Below are 17,002 nucleotides of genomic sequence, written 5' to 3'. Positions count from 1 at the left end.
AAACAAATAGTTTTATATCTCATAAACCCCGTAAATATAATAATAATAAGTGGCCATTTGTTTCGTGCTCGATCCACAAGGTGTGCTCAAAGCGCCCGATTAATCCTAACATATCCTTGAGTATATATTTCTTTAAATAAAATACAAACACAATTTTTCATATCTTAAATCATGATAAACTGTCCTCCAAATTCAATATTTAAGACTTAATTGAACATACATTATTCAAGAGCTAAATCTGCCTATTGCAGGTCTTTGGCCCCGAAATGTTATATAAACTATTAATTAGACATTAATTAACTTGAAAAGACCATAATCAACTCTCAAGGCATCTTATGTGTCTGACTTTCATTGGATTTGAATCTGATCTGCTGTTCAACACCCATTGATGATTAACCCGAAAAATGGATAATCAAGACTATGTTAATTATCGTGACGGCGGCAACAGTGACAATCAAGGCTACAAAGATTTTAAAATAAGGTTTTCACGGTTCAGAGTGTATCAATTTGACTGAAATTTTCAGCATATTCCCTTTACATTATCTAGTTTTTAACTATTATATTGAGAACTGTCAAATTTATCTAATCTTCCATAATGTATCTTAAAAGTTACAATTTCATATTTTCTAAGAAAGTAAAAACATAATTATTTCTATGTCTTTTGCTCGATAGGTTGTCAACTCACTATTATACCCTCATAGGGGCGATTCTCACACTTAAAACTCATTTACACCGGAATTAATAACACAATTACCTCCCTTGTTTTCTATTCTCCACCATGGATCTTCAAACGTTTGAATTTGAAGTTGAAAATGATATTTTTGCCAATTTCTCAACTGTCAATAGTGAATTATAGGATTAATAAAATTATTCTTTAACATAAAAATATGAAATTGTAACTTTAAGAAAACAAAATAAAACTATTGAATGTATTTGAACTAATTCTAGACTGATATCCCTTTCAGATTCAACTTTCACTTGTAATGGATTCAAAATCTCTCAAAGGACGATCAGAGATTTGAAATAATAGAGAGTATTATTATTCAAGACTCGGTCGATGTTTTGGTTTAGAATACATCTTGTGATCCCAGTTCATAGTTAATATTTCAACACAAGAAAAATATATATTTCTATCAATTGACTTTAATGTTAAGACTACAGATGTCTTTCTGATCACGGTGTTTATTAAAGTTTTAAACATCCCCAATCAATAAGTCTTAAAACAGGTGTCTTTCTGATCACGGTGTTTATTAAAGTTTTAAACATCCCCAATCAATAAGTCTTAAAACAGGTGTCTTTCTGATCACGGTGTTTATTAAAGTTTTAAACATCCCCAATCAATAAGTCTTAAAACAGGTGTCTTTCTGATCACGGTGTTTATTAAAGTTTTAAACATCCCCAATCAATAAGTCTTAAAACTATAAACAATATAGACTTCAGGTGAACTGCTGCGAAGCTGCAAACTCTTGAGCTTGACGAATTCTCAATCTTCTGAAAATACAAACGAATATGTCCTGTCCGAGTTTCCATAGATAAAAATTTCACTGTTTTACCGAGTTTCTGGCAGATTCCAGGTAATATATTCTTGGAAAGTCGGGTTTCATGGGATCACGGGCCATAATTCTGACAGCAATCATAAAAAATCATTAAAAACTATTGAAAATCAATCGATTTTTTTAAATTCAAAGAGTTTTTGTCTTTGTTAAATTACCAACCTGCTACAAGAACGAATTTCTGGTTCCTTATCTGATGGAGCTGGCGATGGTCCGTATACTGTTCGTGCACTGGATGGTGGAGGCTCTGCTGGTAGACTCTGACAGGTAGTTCGTAACGATTCAAATCTGTAAAACGATATATTACATGCAGTCTGATTAAAACACAGATCCTATTTCGGTTCATTTTTTATAGTTCAAAGTTTTATTTGTCTTTACTACACTAGGATCTGGAAGAGCTGTTATATTACCGTTGTTTTGATTGAAGTGAGGGATAAGCCAATGAAACAGTCTGTTACGGCGACTTCTTGGCGTGCCATGCACAGAACTGTGGGTAAAACACTAGAAACGCCAATGCTGATTGATTAGGGTTAAAAGCTGCTCAGGATTTTCTGAGTTCGACATGGTTCCCTCTTGTCAGTGGTTCAGGACGGAGGGCCTGGCAAGGGACAATGTATAGTCGTTCAGATGAAACAAAAATTATCTTGGAATGGTTAATAGCCCCGTTTACACTTGGCCGCGATAAGCGTACCAGGCCGCGATAAATTTCAAGAAATTGACCCATTTACATTACTCTACAATAACTGGTTTTGGAACTGTGCCAAGCATGCCAATTGTGGAACTCTTCACAGAAAGTTAATTTCAGTGCCTATGCAAATTACCCGGATGAAAACAATTATGGCGGTTGATTTATTTTGGGCAGTCATTTTGACAGAACTGATGATAGCATTTACACTATGAAAATTTAACCGTACCGTGCATGGCACTGTGCAAAGACCACCTCCCTTCAGTGTGCCAAATTGGCATGGTACTCAGTATGGTACGCTTATGTTTGACCCAGTTTACACTACAAAAAAAATAACCGTGTACGTGCTGTGTCTGGGACGCTTAGAATTTTTTATGTAAACAGGGTTTATGAGATATGCTTCAGGGAGAGCTCATTTCAATATCCCTCCCTGACATCATTCGGTGTGGGATAAGTAGTTTGAACCCTTTCCTCCCTATCTTGATTCAGTGTGGGATAAATTGTTTACCTTTGTGATATGCTGTTTTTTAAATCTGATAATTCTTGACTGACAGCTTTCAGTTGATTATCCATCTGTCGAACACTTACAACTATAAGAGATAGAATAATTAACAGTACTGGACAATAAATAAAATAGCATCTATATTTTACAATTGATGTTAGAGTCAAGGATTTTCTAGCCTGGTTCCTCCCTTGTCAGTGGTGCAGCTAGGACAAAGTGCCTGGTAAGGAAATACATCTAGTTCTCCTATGTATATGAGTAAATTATGTTTTTTCTAAATATTTGAAAGTTATGAATTTTTTTCAATATAAACCTACCTGTAGAAGCAGACATTGGTCTCATTAAAGGGGCTGTAGTCTTACTGTTAGATCTTTTAATGTGGGCCTGTAAAAATAAACAAAACAGAACCTTTAAAATCTGGAGGAGTACTTTCATAAAAAACACACATTAAAAGGTGCGGCAGGCTTCTTCTTTGTCTTCTTTTAGTGTTTTAACGTTGTTTCCACCGAGGGTGATATCGCAGACAAGTTCTCTTATTTTACTATGCTTAGTGCATGCACAGGGGTCTTTTTTGTGAGAGGAAATGGAGTAAATCCATGAGGTTGAGAAGGCGTCTCTATATCCAAGGGTTCAAAACCATGACTGCAAGCCAGAGGTGACCGGCCAGCTAGAGGTCCAAGCGCGACACTTTAGACCACTAGGCCATCCCATCCCCTTTTGCCCACATCCCCTTTTAATCATCTTTAGAGGATGTGGAATGTTGACTAACTTTCAATTAAATACTGAACAGAACTGAACCATTTTTGGACTGATACTTCTTTCAGAGTCTCCACATTCATAATATTGGTAGGGATTCCTCAATCCCTTGGTAGGGATTCCTCAATCCCTTGGTAGGGATTCCTCAGTCCCTTGGTAGGGATTCCTCAATCCCTTGGTAGGGATTCCTCAATCCCTTGGTAGGGATTCCTCAATCCCTTGGTAGGGATTCCTCAATCCCTCTAAATGAACTTAAGAGACTTTAATCAATTTTACTGTCACTTCTTTATTTTGTGGGAGCCACAGTGGGTAAGAGGCTGGCCCGCTGAATTGGCCGATCAAGTTCACTGGGATTTTCCGGCGCGGTTTCCCTATGTCAGTGGTGTAGGACAGAGGGACTGGCAAGGACAGTTGTCTAGTCGTTCGGATGGAACGAAAAATCAAGTTCCCGTATATACTTTGGCAGTTGGAATTAATTATAAGAGTAAGCCATAGTACTGCTGCCCGGGCAAAATTTCCCTCATAGCACACTCTATGGCATATGCTCGTCTTCATTAGCCCAGTCGGAGCAGAACAGTAGGACGTTAAACCCTATATCATTTTGTTTCTATATTTTGTTGACACATTAATCAATGTGGACATCTAGCAGGATTATAATGAAACCATAACAAGAGATATTGATAACTTACCCCATCGAGAATTTCTAAGTTTGGTAAAAGTTTTTGTATTTCTGTGTAATAATGTGGTTTTTCACCATCTTCCAGACCGAATGGATTTCCTGATATAAATAATTCTACTAGCTCTGGGACTTTTGATAAAGATAACTACAAAAAAATATAAAATACATAAAAAATACAAAATGTATCAAAAAATATAGTAAAGCAATGAAGTATTAAAAATATGAAAGATATAAAAAAATGCAAAAAGCAATGAAGTTACAGGTAGAACAAAGTAACATTTCTGAGTCTCACCAAAAAAAGAAAAAGCACTTTCTTACTGTGAATTCAATATTCAATGAAATGAAATAAAATGAAATGGGGCTTAACGTCCTACTGTTCTGGTCCGAACTGGGCTAATGAAGACGGACACACGCCATACGATATTCTTATATCAAATTCCAACTGTCACATAAAAAAAGGAAATCCCTTATACTGACTGTTTGGTACTTTTCAATTATTCTACCTATATGCTTATGTTTTCTTCATTTCTGCCTCTTCCGTTCATTGGGTTGATCCTTGTCGTGGTGAAGGGTGGTGGGAAAAGTTTTCTAGCCATTTGGATGGGACAAAAAACCCCAAAAAATCCACGGAAGTCCCTTGTAAACCATTGGCAGTGCTTTAAAATTCCCTTACAGTTGGAAATTAAAATAAGAGTAGGCTGGCAAAATTTCCCTCAAAGCACATCACACTTTTTTTGTCTGTCTTCATCAGGGCTAAATCTATTTGTTAGGGCCAGCTCAATTTTTGTCAAAGTTGCCGAGATGTAAATAGGATTAGGGCAAGTGATTCTTGGCAGGATTGTATGTTAAAGTTGCAATTTCATATTTTTAAGATAAATTTTTAAAATGTATTAAAATAAAGCCTTAATATAGATGGTATCCATAAACAGTCCTACCTTGTTAAAGAATAATCCTATTAATCCTATAATTCACTATTCCCAGTTGAGAAATTGGCAAAAATATCATTTTCAACTTCAAATTCAAACGTTTGAAGATAGCTATTCCATGGTGGGGAATAGGAAAACAATGGAGGTAATTGTGTTATTATTTCCGGTGTCAATGAATTTTAAGTGTGGGAAATAATGCCCATGATCGTATAATAGTGAGTTGACAACCTATTGAGCAAAAGACATAGAAAAAATTATGTTTTAACTTTCTTAGAAAATATTAAATTCTCGCTTTAAGGTTAGGGCAAGCATTAGGGCTATGTCCAGGGTTAGGGTTACATCCCGTGACCTTTGACCAAACTTGAAGTTGGCCTTATCAAATAGATCTAACCCTTCATTAGTGTGGTTACACAACCCCATTTCATGGAATTTCCTTTCTTGGGGTTGAAGATCTTCCATGAAATATGAACTGATTTAAATGTATACATTTCCCTCAAAGCACACCACATATCTTTTTCCTGTCTTCACAAAAGTAGGAAATTAAACCATTTAATTTCAACAAATTGATGATCTCGCTTATATAAGGAACAGATTTAAAGGTATATATGGGGATACTTGATTAAACGTTCTGGAATTAAATTCTCTCAATTCCGAATGAATCGAGTGAAAGGGAAAATTTCGGAGTACAATGCATGTGCCGAATGCATAAAAAATATCTCAACCAATCATGGCAGCTGTAACATATTTGTTACTTAAAATCGTGACTAACAGAACTGTGATGGGACTGAATTCTATATCACTTGATTGCAGTTCTGTCAATTCAGGACTTTTCAGACTTACAATCAAGCACCAACTATGATAGATGTACTTACGACTTCCTGCCAACTGACTATTCTATTATCACAAACACTGAATATCTGTAGACTAGGAAATAAAGATGCCAAGGGAGATAACTCACTCAACCTATTACCAGATACATCAACTTCTTCTACTGACCTACAACAAAACAACCATGTGGTTAATTAAAATACTTAACAAACAAATACGTAACTACAAAGTCATGTTCTACTGTTTCTATTGAACTATTCAAATGTTCCATACAGGGTGCTTGTCATAATATAATTTGTTTCGTCTTCTAGCCTCCAGGTCATGTGTTGCTTGGACAGTGGGACATCTCCCGCCATGCAAGAGAGAGAGAGAATAGGGGTTTAACATCCACACGATACAAACTAGGACATTTTGGGACTAACATATGGTTGATATAACGTATGGTTGACAGACCTTATGATACAACGTGCACACACTAACCATTCGGCCATTCACCCCCTCTCCTGGCATGAAAGGTATCTCGTGCAGAGTGATGAGCACGATGTACACATATAAAGGGGGTCATGGTGGCTAAGTGGTTCGATCCCTGCATTGGCCGAGAGTGTCCATCCAGATTTTCAGGCGTGGTTCCCCCTTGTCAGTGATGCAGGACGGAGGGCCTGACAAGGACAGCTGTCTAGTCGTTCGGATGGTACGAAAAACCGAGGTCCCGTGTACACATTGGCATGCACATAAAAGATCCCTTAACAGTTGGAATTTGATGTAAGAGTAGGCCGTAGTGCCGCTGTCCGGGCAACATTTCTCACAGGTCAGGAGCAGAACAGTAGGACGTTTAACCCCATTTCATTTCATTATTTCATTTCATTTCTAAATGCTCAAATTATTTTGTTGAGGAGACATTATTAAACGGAAACCACTTTCTATTTTAGCGGGGTTGAGTGGCCTACTTTGTGTTCAGTGCACTCAATACATTAACCAGTTTATAAAAAATGAATAGTTTAAGAAAAGAATTAAACTTACTTTAATTTAGCGATAGAAGAGAAACTGGTTAACTGATTATTGCCTAATTTTAATATCTGAAAAAAAAAATAATACATATAAACTTATATTTATGAAATGAAATGAAATGGGGTTTAACGGAAAATCTGGATGAACTTTCTCGACCAATGCAGGGATCGAACATCCGACCTCCAGGCTAGCGAGCCAGCGTCTTACCCACTAAGCCACCGTGACCACCTTATATTTATGGCATTTTGTGTATGAATTGGGTTCATTAATACTTGTACAAAAGATTGTAGATGCCGCTCATGTGGTTCCGCCACCAAGTCGCCTACCCAGATCACAGTTCCATTTGGTTTTCTCTGTTTAAATTGCATACCTAATGACTCTAAACACGTGTTGTGTTCTTGCATCATTTTATTCTGTTCAAGTTTCGTTAGAAGCCTTTGATCCACATAAAAATAACCAGTTACCTGTAGATTTGTGGATTTATTTAATCCAGATAAATCTGTTAATCTGTTGTTGGAGAAATCAACTTCGACTAATTTACGACAGCGAGATAAATCTGATATTTTCCGTAATCTGTTGCCACTTGCGTTCACTTCTTCTAGATTTGGTAGGTAATTTAATGCCTGGAGACAGAGAGAGAGAGAAATAGGGTTTAAAGTCCACTAGACTCAAACTAGGTCATTTCGAGACTAACACATGGTTCAATTTTATTTCAATAATTCGCTCGTGTGTCTGGGTCTTTAGCAGGGGGAGCGAACCTGAGGACCCTGAAAAAACCCATTAGGTTGGACAGGCGAGCCTACTCCTTGTTACGTACAACCAGGGGAATCGAAACCACGCCAGTTCACACACACACACACAATCTCATTGGACACCATTTGAAAGTTTAGGTTTGACAAAAAGTAATATCTAGCACATATGGATGAACACAAGTGTTTAAAAGATGCAAAATATCTTTAGATTTGTTTGTTTAAACATAAATTATTTATACTGAGATCAAGGGAGGTAAGCTAGTTTATACTAGCACTGAGAAATGAAATGAAATGGGGTTTAACGGCCTACTGTTCTGCTCCAAACTGGGCTAATGAAGACGGGCATACGCCATACAGTGTGCTATGAGGGAAATTTTGCCCGGGCAGCGGTGCTATCGCCTACTCTTATATCGAATTCCAACTGCCAAGGGATCTTTTACGTGCATTCCAATGTATACATGGGACCTCGGTTTTTTGTCTCATCCGAAGGACTAGACAGTTGTCCTTGTCAGGCCCTCCGTTCTGCACCACTGACAAGGGGACTAGCACTGAGGGTATAGAGGTCGAGTGTGTTAAAACTGATATCAAGGCAGGCAAGTTGAACACAGCTTAAATAAAATATTTATACTCACACTGAGGTTATCGAGCATGTTAAAACTAAGATCAAGGGAGGTAAGTTGAACACAGCTAATAAAATCTGATGACTCTAGTTTTAATATCTGATTACTGTCTAATCTTAATGTCTTTAATTTCTTCACAAGATTCAATCCTTTACCTAGAAAAGATTAAAATTACAAATATTCCTTAAAACCATCAAGTAAAGTGATGTAATATAAATTAAAAATATTCCTTCGAACAAGCAAATAAGAGAGAGGGAGAGAAATGGGGTTTAACGTCCACTCGCCACAAACTAGGTCATTTCGGGACTAACATATGGTTTAATTTTTTTTCAATAATTCCCTTGCGCGTAGGGGTCTTTAGCAGTGGGAGGATACCGGAGGACCTGGAGAAAACCCACGAGGTTGGACAGGCGACCCTACTCCTTGTCACATACAACCGGGGATTCGAAACCACGCCAGTCGACTCAATGACAGACTTTATGATACAGGACGCGCTAACCATTCAGCCATCCAACCCCCCAAATACTCCTTAAAACAGTCTTCTTTAGAAAAATCAAGTAAAGTGGTGTTATATAAATTACAAATATTCTTTAGAACAATCTAAAGTGGTGTAGTATAAATTACAAATAGTCGTGTAATATACATTACAAACATTCCTTAAACCTTCTATCCTTTACCTAAAAATATTTTGTAAAGTGATATGTAATTTAAAGCTTCAGACAGTCTGATAACCATACCAGGATCGAATCTAGGGACTATATGATTAGTTACCCAGTTTCATACTCAATGTGCGATCGTGACTCCTAACTATATTAGAATTGTAATATGTAAACATAACTCACTATACCTATTGTTTTGATTCGATTATGTTGTAATTGAAGGCAGCTAAGATCTTTTAAACTGAAAAAATTACCAACAAAACAATAAAATTCCTAAGGCAGAACAAGATACTATAATTTATTCCTAGTAACGTGACTACATATATAATGATATCAGCTACTGAAATTCATTGCTGGAATACCAACAATTTTATAATGAATTTGAAACTGCCATCTTTAGCCCATGGATCCCCTGTGAACTATAAGGATCCCCTCTATGGGACCCATATGCACGCCAGGGTGGGGAACACGGTTCTATATTATAAGATCATGGTAGCAGCAAATGGTGGATACAACCATTTTATTTCGTCATTAATCTTTAACTTTAGAAATTATAATATGATTAATGTCTACATCAACATTTAGTATGAGAGAGAGAGGGAGAGAGAGAGAGAGAGAGAGAGAGATAGAGAGAGAGAGAGAGAGAGAGAGAGAGAGATAGATGGGGTTTAACGTCCACTCAACACAATCCAGATCATTTCAGGACTAACATATGGACAGACGACCCTACTCCTTGTCACCTACAACCGGGGAATCGAAACCACGCCAGTTGACTGAATGACAGACCTTATGATACAGTGCACACATGCTAACCATTCGGCAATCCAACCCCCCACCCCCAACACTGATTACAATGTGCATACTTAAATTCATTGCCAAATTAAAATGATATTAGAGAATACATACCATTGTAAATTTTCTATGACTTTAATTTTATTATCATACAGTTTTAACTCTCTTAAATCCTAAATAAATAAAAAAAAATATTACAAGTAATCATCTACAGATTCAAAGACAAAAAATCATTGATCAAAATATACGTAATCATCTATAGATTCAAAGACAAAAAATAAAAATACAGCCCTGTAACTGTGAAAAAATTGTCAACCATCCAACAATAGATATACACTGTCTGTCAATTTTACAGCACCCCTGTGAACACCCCCCCCCCCCTAGTTGCTCTGAGCAAGTTACGGCCCTGGGGCATTCCACATCAAGTGTACACACTTTCCGACCGAAAAATGACAAGACATCTCAGATTTCGTTCATTTGATGTCTAATGGTGAGGTGGGATGAAAAAAGTGTAAAAACCAAACTTCAGGCGAACCGACCCAAAAATGACGTTTTTTTGGCCGACTAAATTTTGGGTCTATCCGGTGGGCCAAAAACCTTGCAACAGCTATAATTTCCCTTCTATTCGTCCGATTTTCATAAAGTTGGCACCAAAATGATCAGGAAATCAAGACCTTTCATTTGACGTATTACAAAATCAAGACCTTTCATTTGACGTATTACACGATGTTATTATATAATATTTTCAAATTTTCTTTTTATTTCTTTGACCTTGACCTTTGAACATGTCCAGGCAGAAAATCCGATGACCCCAATTATTTCTTAAAATCATGTTCTATATATCATCCACCTGTATGGCAAAAATGAAAATGGGATCTCTATGGGATCATGCCCAAAAATGCTTTCGAAAATGCCACCTGGGTTGAGTCTGCATGGTTGAGCCTGGGGTCCAATGTATGTTTGACAGGTATCCAGCATTTTCTGAGAAACAAAAGTGTATATTTTTGAATGAAATAATGGATTTAACTCTTAAAAAGGGGGAGTTTCCTAAGTTTTGTGCAGACCCTTTCAAATGCGATGACAAACTGAAGCTAAAGGACTTGAGGGATGTGTCTTAAGTAATGATTGAGAAATACCCGTCGATGGTAAAAGAAGGTGACCCTGTGTATGTTCCGCATGTAGGAAATGAATGTCGCAACTGCTGCCTGAGGCGAGTGTAGTGTTGGCGTCTGACGACAAACAGGGGAACAGTGAGGATGCTGTGCCATACGATGAGCATGAAGACACTAAATGATGAGGGAAAGCCCGTTCAGCAAACGAAAGGTGGGGCGTACACCTAGTTACGTGGCAACGAAACGGGCCAAAATCGAGGGGGTAGTGAGAAAGAGTTTGGACTTGATTGCGCTGAGTAATACTGACACCGGGGAAATACCAGCCAAAAAGTGCGATGGGAGTGGATGTGAGGTTTTTGCCACGCAGTAGGCGAAGTATAATGAAGCTGATACTACCTGCGCAGAGTAAATAACAATCATGATGGTTTTTTTCTCCAAGCATGAGTGTGAGAAAGTTGATGGCTGAATTTGGTTGTTCTCAAAGAATGAGTGGCAAAAACCTCAGCGATTCATTTAGATTTTCTAATTCTGTCTCTAATTCAATGAAATCTACATCCCCAGCTCCTTCACTCAACGCACACTTGGTGTCCTCATGCACAGCATCCTTATGGTTCCCCTGTTCGTCGTCCGACGTCGACACTACACTCGCCTCAGGTGGCAGTTGCGACATTCTTGTCCTTCATGCAGAACATACACAGGGTCACCTTCTTTTACCATCGACGGGTATTTCTCAATCATTACTTAAGACACATCCCTCAAGTCCTTTAGCTTCAGTTTGTCATCGCATTTGAAAGGATCTGCACAAAACTTATGTAACTCCCCCTTTTTACGAGTTAAATCCATTATTTCATTCAAAATTTTACTTTTTCTGAAATAACAAAAAATATTCACTTTTGTTTCTCAGAAAATGCTGGATACCTGTCAAACATACATTGGACCCCAGGCTCAACCATGCAGACTCAACCCAGGTGGCATTTTCAAAAGCATTTTTGGGCATGATCCCATAGAGATCCCATTTTCATTTTTGCCATACAGGTGGATGATATATAGGACATGATTTTGAGAAAAAATTGAGGTCATCGGATTTTCTGCCCAGACAGGGTCAAAGGTCAAGGTCAAAGAAATAAAAAGAAAATTTGAAAACATTATCTGATAACATCGTGTAATACGTCAAATGAAAGGTCTTGATTTCCGGATCATTTTGGTACCAACTTTATGAAAATCGGACAATTAGGAGGAAAATTATATCTGTTGCAAGGTTTTTGATCCACCGGATTGGCCCATAATTTGGTCGGCCGAAAAACTGACCCATTAGGTTTTCAAACCTGAAACTTCACATAAATTGTTCTCTCGTTGGGGCTAACTTTTGGAGAAAAATTGAAGAGAATCTTTTACCATGGTGTCAATGAGGTGTGTACACTTGACATGGAATGCCCCCCCCTGTCAAAGTATACGGGGTTAAGAGAATGAGTTAGACCACTCGGACATCTAACCCACATGTTCCTGAAACAATGACCGTGAGTTTTACAACATCTAGACGTTGCTACACTAGTCTGCAATTCCAAAACTTATAGCTAAATTATCTCCCTTTGCTGCAGACACGTGAACGATAGCATCCAATCAGAGGTTGCGACACAAACACACTCAAATCAAACATGATTATCTCCCTTTACTGCAGACACGTGAACGATAGCATCCAATCAGAGGTTGCGACACAAACACACTCAAATCAAACATGGTGACCGCCACGGAAACATCGACAATGAGCAAACCATGAACTTTGCAACTTGATAATCACATGTAGACATTTTAGCCGTATTCATAATGATTGAGGAATCTGATAGGCCCCCAGCTGGGTCAGTAGCCAATCGAAAGTAGTGTCGAAATATGTAGGGTAATACGTGAAGGGCTTGATAAGATGTACAGAATTAAAACGAAATCAAGCCTTCTATTGAAGATGTCCAACCTATAGCAATACATATTATTATTACTCTTCTATACGGAATTTAAAATCTCCAGTTAAGAAATTTACCTGTATGTCGAGCCACAACCCTAACCTACGCCTACTACAGCACATGTAAACATTATGTATCTATATAGAAATCTAATATTTTTTTTCGATGTTGTTGTTATTTTTTAATTATGTACGAATTTGAATATTTTGTTGACACAATTTTTAATTGTGGTCTGAAACCACCTGCTTAAATAACAATATGAGTTATGCCCCTTTATTTTCGGTACAGGGTATTGCACCTGTGTATATATATCTAAGCTAACTTACTGTATTTTTATCTTAACCTGACATTTTCTATGTTTCTACAGGACATAGCACGTGTATACGTGTATGGTCATCTTTAAACTGGACACAAGTACAAACTGGATGATTTTTGATGATTTTAAACGACTTTTACGAATTTTTAAACAACGATTTGATATTAAACGAATGTGGAAGAAATTAGAGCTAAATACACAAGATTAAATGATACCTGGATTACAGTGATTACTTACTGTATTATTTTCTAAACCTGATATTTGTTCGATGTGATTACAGGATAAATCTAGAATCTTTAATCTTTCAAACTGTTGAAGATTATCGATGTATGTTAAATCTTCACCATGTCGAATTATTTCATAAACTTTATTATATTCTCTTTCTTGATTTATAGCAAGCTGAAATATAAATATAAAGATAAATGGGGTTTACCGTCCACTCAAGCCAAACTAGGTCATTTTGGGACTAACACATGGTTCACTTTAATTTCAATAATTCGCTTGCGCGGAGGGGTCTTTAGCAGTGGGAGGAAACTGGAGGACCCTGAGAAAACCTACCCTCCTCCTTGTCATGTAATGGGGTTTAACATCCACTTGACATAAACTAAGTCATTTTGGGACTAACGTACATGGTTCACTTTTATTTCAATAATCCGCTTGCGCGTAGGGGTCTTTAGCGATGGGAGGGAACCTACTCCTTGTCATGTACAACCGGGGAATCGAAACCACGCCATTTGGCACAATGACAGACCTTATGATACAGCGCGCAAGTGCTAACCCTTCGGCCATCCACCCTCTCCCCCATCTGGATAATGAAGATAGACAAACACCGTGCAGTGTGCAAGGAGGGAAATTGTGACTGGACAGTTGTAAATCCAACTGTCAAGGGTTCTTTTACTTGCTAGCTAACTTGTACACTGGACTTTGTTTTTTTTTGTCTCATCTGAATGAATAGGCACTGTTCCTTGCCGGGCCCTAAATCCTGAACAACTGGGAAACCAGTTTGGAAAATGCTGAGGTACTTTCTCGGTCAAGACAGAGATCGAACCAGGGACCTTCAAATAAGAACTACTACTCTGTAATTGGCACATGCTCAGTAGCCTATGTTATATTTGACTGAAATAAGTATATTTTTCAGAGAAATAATAAACCATGTCTAATAAATATTAAAACAATTACTATTTCTAGGGGATCTATGGTCTTTTTAGCCATTGGTTCTCCAAAGGCAGTAGGAGGTTGTGACCTTGAACTCTGAACATCATAGAATTTGACATCTTGACCCTGATCTTCATCATCTGTGCCGTAAGTAGCCTCACTACCACATCTCTTGCCAATGGACGAGTTTGATTTCGCTCGATTAGGTTTAGATCGACTTCCACTTCCTGACCTTGACCTTGTTGAATGTGATGACCTCTTTGACCCTGCTGACCTTGAAGCACTGTTTGATTGACTGTCCTTTCCAGATCGGAGTTCAGTAAGATTTAATGACAGATCAGATGGATCAGTTAGTTTGCTGAAATGAACCCAATCCATTACAAATACAAATTCTTTTATGGGATGAAATGCTGTGATGTGTTATGAAATCTATTTCAAAATGTTTTTACCGAAGAGAGAGAGAGAGAGAGAGAGAGAGAGAGAGAGAGGGGTTTTTTTTTTTAATGTCCACTTGACACAAACTAGTTTATTTTGGGACTAACAATGGGACTCAATGACAGACCTTATCCAACCCTCCTTTATGGAATAGAATGCCGTACAATTAAAATGCCAAAATATATATTATGTTTTTATTGGATGAAATGCTGGGATGTTATTGCATAAAGAACCCTTTTACAAAATTATTTTATGCCAAAGGTTGTTCTACACCTAGATGACTCAACTGTAGTGCACGTTTATTTTTCTAAAAATTACTTGGGATGAGTAATAGTTATTTACCCAGTATGGTCAAATAAATTTGGAAAATTGAATATTATTCACCATGATTGGCATGATACTTCATTGTTTGTGATAAAAGTATTTATTTCAATACAAATTAAGACGATATGTTTTGAACATTATTCGTTTGAGGCTATATCTACTTGCACAAAGCATCAAATTGAATGTATAAATTGTAGATGGAAATTCATGTCTACTGGCAAGTCAACTGCTATATATTATTATAGTATAGTAATTATTATTATAGTCTGCAGTATTTGTGAATATTTAATTGTTTTGTAATTTAAAATAAAACACCAAAACAAACTTTTCAGAAAAAAAAGTTTTATTACGTTAGAGCCAGAGGTGATGAGATCTGTTAATTATTTGTAAATGACAATACATAATCACTTACTATATTCGATTCGATGATACTGATAGTCTAACACAAATGTGACAAATATATCTGATTTGCGGTGGAATAAAACCTACCTTGGGATTCGTCTCTGTTGTTTTGGCCTAGGATCTAGAGGTAAAACACCTACAGGGCGACCTACTGAACTGATCACTCTAGCCTTCAGTTTTGTATTCATCATAAAATATCCAAAATTATTCGCATCGAGTTCAAATTCCATAAAATTCCTCCATTGTTTACCTTAGATTCGCCTACCATAAGAATTTCTTGATTAGAAGAGTTGAACAAGGGACGTAATTTTTAAATTGGAGTTATCTCCCTTCCATAAAGCGTACCTGTCTTTTCTCCTTCCATTCGTAACTATCCCAAAAAAATATTTTAAAGGGCGTATGGCTCTATTTTTTTGAACTTTGAAATAGACAAAAAATGGTTCTAAAAGCACGTATTAATGTAATATGAATTCATGTAAAGTGATTTATATTCAATTTTATTTTTATTATTCAATTATGTTTGGTGAAATAGTGAACAGTTCAAATTGAACAGTAGTTTTCGCCTGCTTAGTGCATTCTACACGTTTTTTAATTATTATTTTGTCGTTTGTTAATCAGACTTTACTAATTACTTCCACACTGTGTTTGAGGATATGTTTTTATTTGTTATTACAAAATGGCACCCAAAACTATAGGGTACTCGGGTACATGACTTGTGTAGCCTACTGATTATAAAATGTTAATTTTGTCTTAAATATTGGATATTATTATTGAAATTGATCAATGTTGAATTATAATTTGTGTTTTTGGTTTCGAATATTATGGAAAATGACTTCGCTCCTTTAAAATACGTTTATATGATCATGATTGTCTCATCTCAGAGAGAGAGAGAGAGAGAGAGAGGGAAGGAGGGAGGGTTTAACTCACTACACAAACTAGGACATAATGGGACTAACACATGGTTCAATTTTATTTCTTTAGCAGTGGGAGGAAACCGGAAGACCCGGAGAAAACCCACAAGGTTGGACAGCCGACCCTACTCCTTATCACCTGCGACTGGGGGATCAAACCACACCAGTTGACAGTTGTATATAGTTTGGTAGGTCATTAGTTCATGGTCACAACGAAGGCCCATCTTCATTAACTTGGTAATTGAAGGAAAGAAGGATGCTAAAAGCCACTCATTTCATTTGTTGACCGTGAACTTTAGACCAGAGAGCAATCGTTAATGTCAACTTTCAGATGGTTTATTACATATCGGATGGAGCGGCAGCAGAATAGAATATATGAAGGAAGCAGAATTTGAGTATTTGTGATGTCCCCTTATTTAATGATGTTCCTGTTAATAAGGCAGACACATATAGCTGTTCTGTTTCCCGTGCATATACATCAGACGTTCACCTATCTCCAGGATGTATTAAATCCGGAGCTATTTCTCAAACAATTGTGCATGTGGCTGACTTTCAATTTTAGACAAATTTAATTTTTACAGCTTAATCCACGCCAACATCAATTCATTTTGTTGTTGTTCTTAGTGTTTAAC

The 17,002-nt window shown here is 37.1% G+C and overlaps 1 protein-coding gene across 1 annotated transcript; it reads right to left on the bottom strand.

Moving 5' to 3' along the window:
- Positions 1-894: 894 nt before the first annotated feature.
- LOC126810077 (protein phosphatase 1 regulatory subunit 7) lies at positions 895-15,743 on the bottom strand. The gene is made up of 14 exons (XM_050535034.2): positions 15,547-15,743; positions 14,323-14,656; positions 13,381-13,542; positions 9,875-9,933; positions 9,157-9,209; positions 8,322-8,464; positions 7,402-7,560; positions 6,950-7,005; positions 5,974-6,097; positions 4,186-4,320; positions 3,058-3,124; positions 2,747-2,828; positions 1,716-1,841; positions 895-1,491 (listed from the first exon to the last, which is right to left on the bottom strand). The coding sequence occupies exons 1-14, from the start codon at positions 15,687-15,689 to the stop codon at positions 1,437-1,439; spliced, it is 1,698 nt and encodes a 565-aa protein (XP_050390991.1). The 5' UTR covers positions 15,690-15,743; the 3' UTR covers positions 895-1,436.
- Positions 15,744-17,002: the final 1,259 nt, after the last annotated feature.

Source organism: Patella vulgata, chromosome 2 (assembly GCF_932274485.2).
Source record: "Patella vulgata chromosome 2, xgPatVulg1.2, whole genome shotgun sequence".
NCBI lineage: Eukaryota > Metazoa > Mollusca > Gastropoda > Patellidae > Patella > Patella vulgata.
This window is presented reverse-complemented; position numbering and strand designations above follow the sequence as displayed.